The following is a 13,621-nucleotide window of genomic DNA, read 5'->3' as shown; positions in this document are numbered from 1 at the left end:
TCTAACATTTAAAAGTCAGAGTGTAGGAGAAATGGCAATGGGGAAGAAACTTGCTCCCACTCATTCCACTAGGCCTCCCCAAAGGTAGGAGTTTAATAAAAAGGATAAGGAAAAGAGCTATGGAGAACTAGGGTCTCAACCCTATCCTACTTGAATGTGCTTTCCTCCAGATCTTCATCAGATTCCATTTGGGTCAGTCCACTACTAAGTAAGTGCCAGTTCTGGGAGGTTGGTCCCAACTGGAGCTACTCACTGGAGGAAGATGACATTTCTAAATGACAGACTGGGCCAAAGGGGCTCACTATGCAGGATATTATGCCAGTTCCACACTGTTTAAAATGCTTAGGGCACATCTTCACAGAAGAGGCAGCCATCTTGGTTAGCATGGGGATGAAAAGTTCCTTTTCACCTGGAAGGGAAAGGGACTGGAGAACTGATGCAAGCTGCAGAAAGCACAAAACCTTAGCAACAGGAGTAGAGATACCTATTTCTAAGAAAGAGAACAGAAGCAGCACATTCCTGAATGCAGAGGCCTCCAGGCAAAAAGTGTGTTTTCAGTTGATTTACCAATGATTTACCAAGAAATAAAAAGCAAAGCTTACCTCTAAAGCTCTTAGTTGTACAGTTGCTGCTTTATAATCAGATTCTAGTCTATTCTTCTTGGAATTCACTGTAGTGCTCTGAAGAACCAAATCCACTTTGAGGATGTTCAGTGTTATGCAATTCTGCAGAGCACACCACAAAAAACCATAAATCGCCTTTGTCGTGAAACACTCGAAACTGATACATTGTCAGCAGCATTAGGCTTTGCAAACCAGCTTATAAGATATCAATTTTTATACAAAGTTTTGGACTCCAGATTCAGCTCTGCAACCCAATTTTGTTTTCAGTTTGTTTCTTGAAGCAGTAAGGCGCTTGTTTGTTTAAGTATTTCTTGTCTCTCCCACACAAGGAAGCTAAACTTCTAATTTATTTTGTAGCAAAAGCAGAGATTTGCTGGTGTGCACGATGTGCAACTAAACATATATATTTGTTTTTTTTAACATTACTTACAGCTGTGAAGGTTATGTAAACAACATCTAGGAAAATCCTCTGCTTCAAAGTTACAAAAATTATGAAGTAACTTTTTAAAAAATCTAAGATTATATTGTTTGAAAAAAGTGTGCAATTTTTAAAGGTTACAGCTATTTAAGGAAAAACAAGAGCTAGAGTTCTGTAACAATAAGAGAGAAAAACAATTACTTGTTGTGTCACGCTTTGGGGTTCACCCAGGCCAACAAAGAGTTCACACTCACCACCTGCTTTGCAATTCTGGTTGCCTAGAATTCTATGCTGCTGTGGCTCACAGCCCTGACACCAACAGCCAACATACAAGCATGCAAGCTTTCACCATCCAGTTACTCTTTGCAGGAGGACCTCAACAACCCTTCCAGCACCAAGTGCTCCCCCCAAAATTTCTTTCTGCAATATCTAGTCCTTCTCACTGCTCCTTTAAAGAGACCGTACATAGCAGCAGCTTCTTAATTTGGTTGAGCATTTTACTCTTCAGTATGAAACACTGTACTGAGATGGTTGTGTAGCCTAGACTGTTGTATAATCGATACACATTCCTGTGACACATAATTAACAACTATCATTCTTCCATGCAGCTGGGCAATCAAATACCTTCCAATATGTATTGCTGAGGAATAGAAAGTATATTAGAGAGCCAGTTTGCTATGGGGTAGTGGGAAAAGAAAAATAAAAAATACTCCTCCACACAGGGTGTTCACAGGTCTATAACTGTACATGCCACTTTAGTTGTGCTGTTTATGAGAAGCAGAGGAAAACTAACTACATGTTGACTGATAAACACAGTCATCCTAGAGTGTGCTGTTGTTCTTATAAACTGATATTTTAAAATTTAATTTAGAAAATTGTTTGTTCATAAAAAATAATACTCCTTTTGAAACATTAGTTGCTTAATAACAGCATATCACCTATAAAAATTACTTTTTAAATGTAATTTATAAATCCTGGGAGCCCACTGTGCATTAAAATTGATTATCTTCTGCAGCTCTCTGCAGTTTTCAAAGTTGCTTCAGCCAAATGATCCTACATGATCTGTGAAAGACTCCAACCACTGCCATTCAGGGCTTATCAACACACTCCAAAATAACCCATCTGTTTGACATGATAAGCAGAAACTTTTTTTAATGCTGGCTACTCAGTGCAGTAGAACCAGCATTATTTCACAGGCAACACCCAAAATAAAAAAGGATTAGGGGGTGGCCATGTTAGTCTGTATCCACAAAAACACTCACCCCCAAAGGTGGTAGGAAACAACTGAAGACTTTCACAGAACATGGGAGACCATTTAGCACAAGCAGCCCCCACAAAAGTCCTAGGAATTGAAGAAGATAACTAAGGACACTAGAAAGTTCAGACTTGAAATTAGACAAAGGTTTCTAACCATTAGAGGAATGACGTTCTGGAACAGGTTTCCAAGGAGAGTAGTGGGGGCAAAAGACATACCTGGCTTCAAGACTAAGCTTGATAAATTTATGGAGGGGATGCTATGATGAGATAGCCTAATTTTGGCAATTGATCTTTGATTATCAGCAGGTAAGTATGCCCAGTGGTCTGTGATGGGATGTTAGATGGGGTGGGATCTGAGTTACTACAGAGAATTCTTTCCTGGGTGCTGGCTGGTGAGTCTTGCCCGCACGCTCAGGGTTTAACTGATCAACATATTTGGGGTCGAGAAGGAATTTTCCTCCAGGGCAGACTGGCAGAGGCCCTGGAGGTTTTTCTCCTTCCTCTGCAGCATGGGGCATGGGTCACTTGGTTTTGTAGTTGGCAAGCCATTCACAGTCTTTGTTTAATCCTGAGTTAGTGGTGTCAAATTTGCAGATGAACTGAAGCTCAGCAGTTTCTCTCCGAAGGCTGGTCTTGAAGTTTTTTTGCTGCAGGATGGCTATCTTAAGATCTGCTATTGTGTGGCCAGGGAGGTTGAAGTGTTCTCCTACAGGTTTTTTTATACTGTTATTCCTAATATCTGATTTGGGTCCATTTATCCTTTTCCATAGAGACTGTCCAGTTTGGCCGACGTACAATGCCCCTCTGCTATGTATCAAAGGGGTAGCATGTTAGTCTGGATCTGTAAAAGCAGCAAAGAATCCTGTGGCACCTTATAGACTAACAGATGTTTTGGAGCATGAGCTTTCTGGTTCACCACGAAAGCTCATGCCCAAAACAATCTGTTAGTCTTAAGTGCCAAGGATCTTGCGCTCTGCTATGTGCCATCTCAGCAAAAAAAATTCAAGGACCAACTCAAAGAGAAAACTGATGAGCTCAGTCATATGCAAATTGACACCATCAGCTCAGGATTAAAACAAATGGCTTGCCAACTACAAAACCAGTTTCTCCTCCCTTGGTTTTCACACCTCAACTGCTAGAAGAGGGCCTCATCCTCCCTGATTGAACTAACCTCATTATCTCTAGCCTGCTTCTTGCTTGCATATATATACACACCTGCCCCTGGAAATTTCCACTACATGCATCCGATGAAGTGGATATTCACCCACGAAAGCTCATGCTCCAGAATGTCCGTTAGTCTATAAGATGCCACAGGACTCTCTGCTGCTTTTACAGATCCAGACTAACACGGCTACCCCTCTGATACTATAATATTTAAGTATCCATGTAGTAAACTGTGCACACCAACAACAGAAAGTGGAGAGAGTTTATACGGGCTATGTTCAAATGAAGCACATATTCACGTAGCAGAAGTAAACGTAGCTCTTTTAACAATAAAAACCTACATTTCAAAACATCTCCCACTATTAGGGCAGCTCCACTTCTCCCCCCTCACCCCTTTTTTATTTTTAACTATACTAGGCCCTTGACGACAACGAAGAAGTGTATAAAACTAAGAAGGAGCCATACCTTTATGAGTTGCATTAATTCTGTAACAAGTTTTGCTTTTTGGACATTAATTTCTTTGATCCTAGCATTTGTTTGTTGAGACTCCTCTTCTAGATTGATGGCATCTTGCTCCATCTGTTTCAAACTATGAAAGAAACCAATTTATTATTAATACTGATTAAATCATGCTGAGATATCCAGGTTCTTAATCCCAAAGGATTCATCATAAATGAATATATTGAGAATGAGAAGAGGTCCAACTGCCCTTACTAAATAAAGAAAAAGGGGAAATGATTTTTCTGTCTCTTGACTTCCTGCCCCTCGCATCCTAAAGGATTCTGTAAAAATTCAGCAGAAAATGTTATCTGTAAAAGGGATCTCATTCTTAACTATGGTTCTAAAACAAATCTTACATTCCTCCTCCATTTCCTTTTTCTATTGTCTGTAAGCAGACTAAATGCAGGTCAGCTTTCCAAAAAAGGTGATAATGTTGCTCTATGGATTAGAACAGCATCTCAAACCCAAAACTGAACTTATCCTCTTCCAGAACTTAGATTCTTCTACATGATAACGGTACAGCTATCAGATACCGTCTTTTGACTGTCAAGACTGAGGGTACATCTACGCTACGGGATTATTCCAATTTTACATAAACCGGTTTTGTAAAACAGATTGTATAAAGTCAAGTGCACGTGGCCACACTAAGCACATTAATTCGGAGGTGTGCGTCCATGGTCTGAGGCTAGCGTCAATTTCTGGAGCGTTGCACTGTGGCTAGCTATTCTGTAGCTATCCCATAGTTCCTGCAGTCTCCCTTGCCCATTGGAATTCTGGGTTGAGATCCCATCACGGCTTGATTACAGAGTCAAACAGTGCCGGTGTACAAGAATAGTACGGAACGCCGAATCAATGGGCATCCGTCATGAGGGAGGGATAGGGGGTACTCGAGGACTCCAGCTCCTCCACGCCCCCGCGGGGGCAGTTCTCCCTTGGAAAATCATTTGCATCTTGACTGAGCTAAATCGCCTGTTGGGGTCCAACAACATTGTCCCGAGGTAGTCTTACGCTCCTATCTTCGTCACATATTACCAGCCCCCTCCCCTCCGCATGATATAAAAGGGGGAAAAAATCGTTTTTCTCTGCACTTTTTATATTCCCCTATGCTCTACTGCATGCTGCTGGAGACTGCTGCAGCGTAAACAGTACATCCTCTCGTCCACCACTCCTGGTGGCAGATGGTACTGCGTAGACTGCAGCCTCCTGGTATGAGCCGTGAGTGCTCCTGGCGCCTCATTGAGGTGGCGGGGGCGCCTGGGTAAAAAAAAAATAGGATATATTCCCGTAGATGTACAAACGGCTGATAACCTCCTCCTCATTTAGCAACTGGGGGCTGAGTCATTCCGGCCCCCTCCCTTCCTGTGTAAAGAACAGATTCTGTACTGCCTGGATATCATAGCAGCGGAAATGCTGGCTTCCTCTCCCCCCACACAGTCATGTCCTGCTGGACTATTCTAGCAGCTGGAGGGCCTCCCCTCCATGTTATTTCTCGTACAAGTCAGTGTTTCCGTATTCCTGCTTCTTTATTTACTGTTCATCACCAATGGGGGACACTCCACGGTGCCCGGAAGTTTGGGGAGCAGGAAACAACGGTGGGGTTGGTGTGCAGGGCGACCCCCTAGAATGTATGCAGCTCATTTTCTGGGATCTGACACAAAGTGGCTGTGCTCTCTGCATACATGGGTCTCTAGTACACTTGCTCATATTCGAGGCGGAGACTCTATTTTTCGGTTTACCATAAAGGAGGGTTTTGAATGTGGGGAGTCATTCCCATTTTTGTTCTTTGCGCCCCCGACGACCCTCAGCCGAGGGGCACAGAAATAAAAAAAATCCATACAGCAGCCAGATGGTACAGACCGAAGTAACTGTCTCTCATTGGCCAATTTACAGTGGTCGCAGCAGATGTACAACGACTGTACAGTCCTCCTGTCATGGAAAGGCAATGAATCTGTGGATAGCGCTGTGTTCACCTTCTGTCAGCGGCAGTCCAGTAGGGGCCAATCCATGACAGTAAAAGAAAAAAAAAAAGCTGAACGGTCATAGTTGCCTGCTATGGTCTGCCAGGGGCAATCCAGGGGAAAAAAGGGCGCGAAGTTTGATGTCTGCCGTTGCTTTCCCGAGGAAGATGACTGATGACATTTACCCAGAACCACCTCGTCACTGTTTTGCCCCATCAGTCATGGGATCTCAACCCAGATTCCATGGCAAGGGAGACCCAGGAGACGATGGATGAGTAGCTACAGAATACTAGACCACAGTGCAACGCTCCAGAATTGACGCTAGCTCAGACAGGGACCGCCACACCTCAATAATGTGCTTCGTTGGCCACGTGCACTTGACTTTAACATCTGTTTTACAAAACCGTTTATGTAAATGGAATAATCCCGTAGCGTAGATGTACCTCAGTCTTGATCAGTCAAGACGGTTTGTACTACCAGATGTAGAAGAATCTAAGTTCTGAAGGGATAAGTTCAGTTTGGTTTAGATGCTGTTCAATCCTAGTGGCAACATTATCACCATTTTTGAAAGCTGACCTGATTCGTCTGTTACAGATCAATAAGAAAGGAAAGGAGGGAATGTAGATTTTGTTTTAAACCATAGTTAAGAATGAGATTCCCTTTTAAGCTAACATTTTCTGCTGTTTTTTACAGATCCTTTAGGATGCGAGGGGCAGAGTCAAGAGACAGAAAAACATTTCCCCTTTTCTCTTATTAGTCAGGCAGTGACCTCTTCCATTCTCACATATTATTCATTAATGATAATCTCTTGGGATTAAACCTGGCTATCTCAGCATGATTTCAGTTTAATAAAATTGGTTTCTTCTAGTTGAACCGATGGGCCAATCATCAATCTAGACGAGAGTCTCAACAACAAATGCTAGGATCAAAGAAATTCTGTCAAAAAGAAACTTGTTACCAGATTAATGGCACTCTAATGTATGGCTCCTTCTTAGTTTTATACCGTTCTTCGTTGTCTCAAGCCTAGGGTGTTAAAAATAAAAAGGGTAGGGGGGAAGTGAGCTGCCCTATAGTGGGAGATGTTTTGGAATGTAGGTTTTTTTGTGTTAAAGAGCTACGTTTACTTCTGCTACGTGAGATATGGGCTTCTTTGACATGCCCGTATAAAACTCTCTCCACTTTCTGTTGTTGGTGTGCACAGTTTTACTACATGGATTTAACCTTAAATATCAATATGTATCAGAGGGTGCCGTGTTAGTCTGATCTGAAAGAGCAGAGATCCTTGGCATCTTAATGACTACGACATTCTGGTGCATGACTCGTGGTGAATATTCCACTTCATCGGTCCTGTAGTGCATTTCCAGGGGAGGCTTGTCTGTATAATATGCAAGCAAGAAGACTAGGATAATGATTAGTTCAATCAGGAGGAATGAGGCCTTTCAGCGTGGGTGTGAAACCAGAGAGAAACGGTTTTGTAGTGGCAAGCCATTTGTTTTAATCCTGAGCTGATGGTGTCAATTTGCATATGACTGAGCTCATCAGTTTTCTCTTTGAGTTGGTCCTTGAATTTTTTTTGCTGAGATGGCACATAGCAGAGCGCAAGATCCTTGGCACTTAAGACTAACAGATTGTTTTGGGCATGAGCTTTCGTGGTGAACCAGAAAGCTCATGCTCCAAAAATCTGTTGTCTCTAAGGTGCCACAGGATTCTTTGCTGCTTTTACACAGATCAGAGCAACATGCTACCCCTGATACATAGCAGAGGGCATTGTAACGTCAGCAAAACTGGGACAGTCTCTAGAAAAGGATAAATGGACCAAATCAGATATAGGACAACAGTATAAAAACCTGTAGGGAACACTTCAACCTCCCTGCACCAATGCAATCTTAGATAGCTCCTGCAGCAAAAAACTTCGCCAGCCTTCGAGAGAAACTGCTGAGTTCGTTCATCTGCAAATTTGACACCATAATCGCGATAAAGCATAGACTGTGAATGCTGCCCAACTACAACCCAGTGACCCTACCCATGTGCAGGGAAGGAGAAAACCCTCCAGGGCTCTGCAGTTGCCCCTGGAGGAAATTCCTTCTCGACCAACTATGTTGATCAGATAACCCTGAGCGTGGGCCAAGGACTCACCAGCCAGCACCCAGGAAAGAATTTCTGTTAGTAACTCAAGTCCCACCCCATCTAACATCCATCACGACCACTGGGCTACACCTGTGATAATCAAGCTCAATGCCAAGATTAGGCTATCTATCATAGATCCCTCCATCAATTTATCAATCTTATCTTGAGCCAGTTGTCTTTTGCCCCCACTACTCTCCTGGAACTGTTGCCAGAACGTCATTCTTATAGGTTGAACCTTTGTTAATTTCAAGTCTGAACTTTCAGTGTCCTTAGTTCTCTCATTCCTAGATTTGTGGGGGCTGCTTTGTGCTAAATGTCTCCCAGGTCTGTGAAAGTCTTCAGTGTTCCTACCACTTTTGGGTGAGTTTTGTGGATACGACTAAAATGGCCAGTCCCCTAATCCTTTTTTATTTTGGGTGTTGCCTGTGAAATACTGTGTTCTCCCTGCCCGAGTACGCCAGCATTAACAAAGTTTTTGTTGATCTGTCAACAGATGGTGATTTTGGAGTTGTGTTGAACCCTGATGGCAGGGTTGGGCTTTCACAGATATGTAGAACATTTGCTTGAGCAACTTTGAAAACTCAGAGAGGCTGCGAAGATATCAATTTTAATGCCGTGGCTTCCCAGAGTTATATTACTTTAAAAAGTAATTTTTATAGGTGATTGCTTCATTAAGAACTAATGTTTCAAAGAGTTTTTTATGAAGCAAACATTTCTAAATTAATTTTTCAATATCATTATAACACAGCCACTCTAGGATGACTGTCTTGTTTGTTTTCGTCCACAGTTAGTTAGTTTTCTTTTCTCTAAACGCACAACTAGTGCATGTACGTTATGACGTGACACCCTGTTTGTTGAGGTATTTTTTATTTTTCTTTCCCACTTCCCCATAGCAACTGCTCTCTAATATACTTTCTACCTTCCGCATACATAATGGAAGGTTTGCTTGCCCAGCTCAGGAAGAATAATGTAGTTGTTATTATGTGTTACCAGGATGTTGTTATCGATCAACATCTAGTAATCTACACCCTCTCAGTGACAGTGTTTCTATGAAGAGTAAAATGCTCACCAATATTAAGCATAGTCTGCGCTATACCGTTTTTAAAGGAGCAGTAGAAGGACTAGATTTGCAGAAAGATAATTTGGGGGGCAGGTGTCTGGAGGGTTGTTGAGGTCTCTGCAAGAAGTAACTGGATGGTGAAAGCTTGCATGCTGGTATTGTTGGTGTTGGTTCAGGCTTGTGAGCCACAGTCAGCTAGAATTTCTAGGTCAACCAGATTGCAAAGCCATGGTGAGTGAGTTTTAACTTTGTTGGCCTGGGTGACCCCAAGCGGACACAACAAAGAATTGTTTTTCTCTTTATTGTTACAGACTCTAGCTCTTTTCCTATAGGCTGTACTTTTAAAATTGACACTTTTTTCAAACAATTAATCTTAGATTTTTTTCAAATAGTATTCATAATTTTTGAAACTTTAGAGCAGAGATATTCCTAGATGTTGCTTTACACCTTCACAGCTGTAAGATGTATTAAAAAAACAATATATATGTTTCGTTGCACTATCGTGCACACCAGCACATCTCTGCTTTTGCTACCAAAATAAATTAAAGTTAGCCGTTCCTTGTTGGGAGAGACAACGATACTTAACAACAGCGCCTACTGCCTTCAAGTAGAGAAACAACTGAAACAACATGGTTGCAGACTGAATCTGCGGTCCAAACCTTTGTATAAAAATTGATATTTTATAAGCTGGTTCTGCAAAGCCGAATGCTGGCTGCCGAATGGTATCGTTGGGTCGGATGTTTTCCGACAAAGTGCAGATTTACTGGGTTTGTGGCGTGCTCGCGGAATTGAAACACGACATCCTCAAGTGATTTTTCTTCGCACTCCAGGATTCCAAGAAGAAAGGACTAGAATCTATTAATAAGCAAGACTTACAACTAGAGCTTTCGAGGTAAGTCTGCTTTTCGTATTTCTGGTAATCATTGGTAAGTCATTGAAACCACTTTTATGAGGCTCTGCATCGGAATGTGCCTGACTTCTGTTCTTTTCTTAGAAATAGTATCTTACTCCTGTTGCTGGTTTATGTGCTTTCTGCAGCTTGATCAGTTCTCCCAGTCGCTTCTGCCCCTTCCTCTCGCGTGAACCGTGGTCCCTGTTTCATCGATGTCCCCCTGCTAACCAAGATGGCGCCTCTTCTGATGTCCCCTCGCATGTTTAAAACGTGTACTGGAATCTCGCTGCAGTAGGTACGAGCCCCTTGACCAGTCTGTCATTTTTAGAATTCATCTTCTCGGTGTGGTGTAGCTCCCGATTGGGACACCTCCAGATCTGGCACTTTACTAGTATGGACTGACCCCAAATGGAATCTGAGAATCTGGAAGAGGAAAGCACATTCAAGTAGGTAGGTGTTGAGACCCTGTTCTCCATACGCTTCTTTTCCTATCCTTTTTATTACTCCTACCTTGGGGAGGTCCTAGTGGAATTGAGTGGGAGCATTTCTTCCCCGATTGCCATCTCTCCTACACCTGCTTTTAAATGTTAGAAGTTGCACTTAAATGTTTACATAAACTATTGTATGGAGATTTGCAATGTGGTCACAATGATTATGATATCTGACCTATTCCTGCAGTACAAAGTGGTGAATTCGGTTGCAGAGGTCCGGGTCCTATTTCACGTTACACACCTTTGAACCTGATCCAATTAATTCACGTTGTTTTTGTCACGAGCGCGAAAGTTGAATAATAAAAAAAGTTTGCAAGAACTGCCAGGCAAGATCAGAGACTGGTGCACAAAGTAGATTGTTGAGTTTACTAGGATTTGTTGTGAAACTAAATTTTAAACCTACCTGTTATGCTTAAATCACATAATTGCCAAATAAACCAACAGGACTGCCCGATACTGTTACTCCTTTGCTGCCATGCCTGAAATTAGAGAGGGACCATTAAAAAAAAAAACAACCCCAGTTGTGCCCCTGAGTTATATGCAACTTACCACTTGTGCCGTTCCATTGTAGTAAATAGAGACAGACAATAACTAAAAAAAAAAATACCTCGCAGGTAGTGCTCTTTTGAAGAAGTGCATCTCAAGGAGGGATTAAAGGCCCGACAAGCGCTTAGGGCTGTAAGGCAGGCGCTATTGCTGACAGAGGCGAGTGTCTCATTAACCCAACTGCACTCTCTGAAGCTGAACTCCCCTGTCGTTACAATACCGGACCTGTTGTAGGCACATGTTGTGCCAGTGTGAAAAGCCTATGCTGTGAATGTCCCATTACGAACCAAAGGCAGCTCCATTAGTTCCGCCAAGGGCAGGGATGATACCACTCAATATGGAGTGCATACCCAACCATTTGACGGTGAATCGATTGGTGGTCACCCACCTAGTAGATGAGGGCCAGTGGTACAACATTTGCCAGCAAATTGCCGTTGTCATCCCCTTCCTTACGTTTAGAAACAATCCTTGATCATTATCACTACTGTATTGTTTTTTCCTCTTTGACTCTCGACTAAAGGATTCATGTAGTATACAAGTGATATTAAACGTATTATTAGAAAACCGGTGGATGTACCCTTAACTGTTAATAAGATATTATCCCCCTACTTCACCCGTGAAGTCCAGTCTTTCTGCTACATGGTGGGATAATTTTTTGTTGCTATAAGTGAGTGACATTCACAATTCTCCCTGCGTGTGAGTGGCTATGTTCCACAGTACGCTTTATGGAGGGAAATGTCCTGTGCGCTTTCTTGACTAGAGCTTGCTTTACTAGATTACTTTCCACTCAATGTTTTACACACTAATTTATTCCTAATATATATGCGTCCGATCTTATTAAGATTATGTATCACGGTTTCCTCCTAGTATTTAACTGCCTTCACCCTCTATAATTGGTCACATACGGAAAACCATGAGACTCGTGCACTTCATAAAAAGGCCCAAAACAGACGCTCTATCTCAGAACGGGAAGGAGGTGACCATCTCTGCAAACTCTTGGGGCGCCCTTTTGTTACATTCTTTCTTTCATGGCAAAATTCAGGATTGTTTGAGATTTCGAAACAAGACTTATGGATCCCAAGCTCCTTATTTGAGAATCACAGACCATGCGGTATTAGTGAACAAAGTCTCTAACCCCCATTAGCCTTTCTAATCTTTCAACTCTCTCCTATGATTCTGTCCAGTATCTGGGGGATAGTGGGTAGAAGGGAATTCTACCAGCGAACAAACACCTTGCGCCAATTTACAAGCTTCCTCCATTTCCATTATTTCTTTTCATGTTTCACTCCCAAAATAACCTCTCTCTCGCCTATTTGCTTTCAAAGCAACACAACTCATCAGCTGGCCTCAAGTTTTGCCAGGGCCATTTCAGCAAGGTATTTTCCGTATCCCTTCTCTGGCTTGCATTAATAGGGAATGACCACTATTAGGCGCATCTGCCATAAGTTTGTCCCTTCTTTTAACCAACAACAGTAAGATTCAGGTGTTCGTTTGTTTCTTCAAACACACACACAAAAAAAACTCCTCTGTAATGGAATTGCTGTCTTCGACCTGGAGTGTTGAAGCAACCAGGAATACTTTTTCCTAAGCATGTGGTTTAAATGAAGTGGGAGAAAGATTTTCTCTGACAAAAGATTTTCAAGTGACAGAACAGTGCTTGAATTTAGGTGACAATTGGAAGGATATCAGTGTCCAGTGACTTCTAAAGATTCCTTTCTGCAATAGAGGTTTTCTGGTATGGTCATGTGAGTGTCTCAAATAGATTTCCCCTCAGTTCCAACTACCCAACATGCTTTTTGGTTCTACTTTGATTTGTTTCACACGTTGTTACTAAAGGTTTCTAGTTAACATTAATATCTACCAAATCTCATAATCTCAGTGCATCATAATCATCAAGGCCAGTGTGAGTTCAATAATGGCCATCTGTTCTATTAGCTTTCAGTGTTTTCATCCAGCCATAGAGGGTATGATCTTGGTGAGCACATCCAGAAAAGTGTAAACACCCACAGCTGTCATGGTGGTCAGCTTGTCTTGGCATCACAGGACTCAGCCGTACGGGCTGTATTTATCCGTGTGGCCTGTAGATGTTTGGGCTCAGGCTGCGAGCCAGCTCTGGGACCCATATGAGGAGGGACAGGTCCCAGAAGCCTGGGCTGCCAGGCCAAAGCTACCGGAATGTTCTCTCACCCACAAATTTTGTACAATCCTTGGCTGCCATTACCCGAAGTCCAAGTCAGCTGACATGGCCAGCCACAGATGTTTAATTGCTCTATAGAGGTATACCATAACGTGACCTGGAAAAATGTTACCCAAGAAGATTTTTTTTATAGTAGGTACTGAGCAATGAGTTCCGTCTACTCTGGTGTATTAATTGTATTACTACACATGAAGAGGCTTGTACGCTTATCCTCTCTGTCAAAAGTTGCATTGGGACTTTTAATCCTCCACTCAGTCCTAATAGCTCTGTCATCATTATTCACTGGCAAAATGTGGAAACAGCCAACACCAGCTTACCAAGTAAACACTAGATCTTTTATTTAGTTTGCTTTTTGTGTGTGGTGTTTTTTTTTTTCTTTTTGACCTT

At 42.2% G+C, this 13,621-nt stretch overlaps 1 protein-coding gene across 2 annotated transcripts in view; it reads right to left on the bottom strand.

Annotated features, from left to right (window-relative positions):
* Positions 1 to 13,621, bottom strand: part of SMC5 (structural maintenance of chromosomes 5) — a 98,127-nt gene that overhangs the window by 19,884 nt on the left and 64,622 nt on the right. For both annotated transcript variants that reach the window (XM_032798162.2, XM_032798163.2), the window contains exons 16-17: positions 3,928 to 4,051; positions 603 to 725 (exon numbers count right to left, since the gene is read on the bottom strand). In XM_032798162.2, the coding sequence (XP_032654053.1) occupies positions 603 to 725; positions 3,928 to 4,051 (247 nt within the window). The remainder of the gene's footprint in view (positions 1 to 602; positions 726 to 3,927; positions 4,052 to 13,621) is intronic.

The sequence above is a fragment of the Chelonoidis abingdonii genome, chromosome 6, assembly GCF_003597395.2.
Source record: "Chelonoidis abingdonii isolate Lonesome George chromosome 6, CheloAbing_2.0, whole genome shotgun sequence".
NCBI lineage: Eukaryota > Metazoa > Chordata > Testudines > Testudinidae > Chelonoidis > Chelonoidis abingdonii.
The sequence above is the reverse complement of the archived record's forward strand: the minus strand, read 5'-3'. Positions and strand labels throughout refer to the sequence as shown.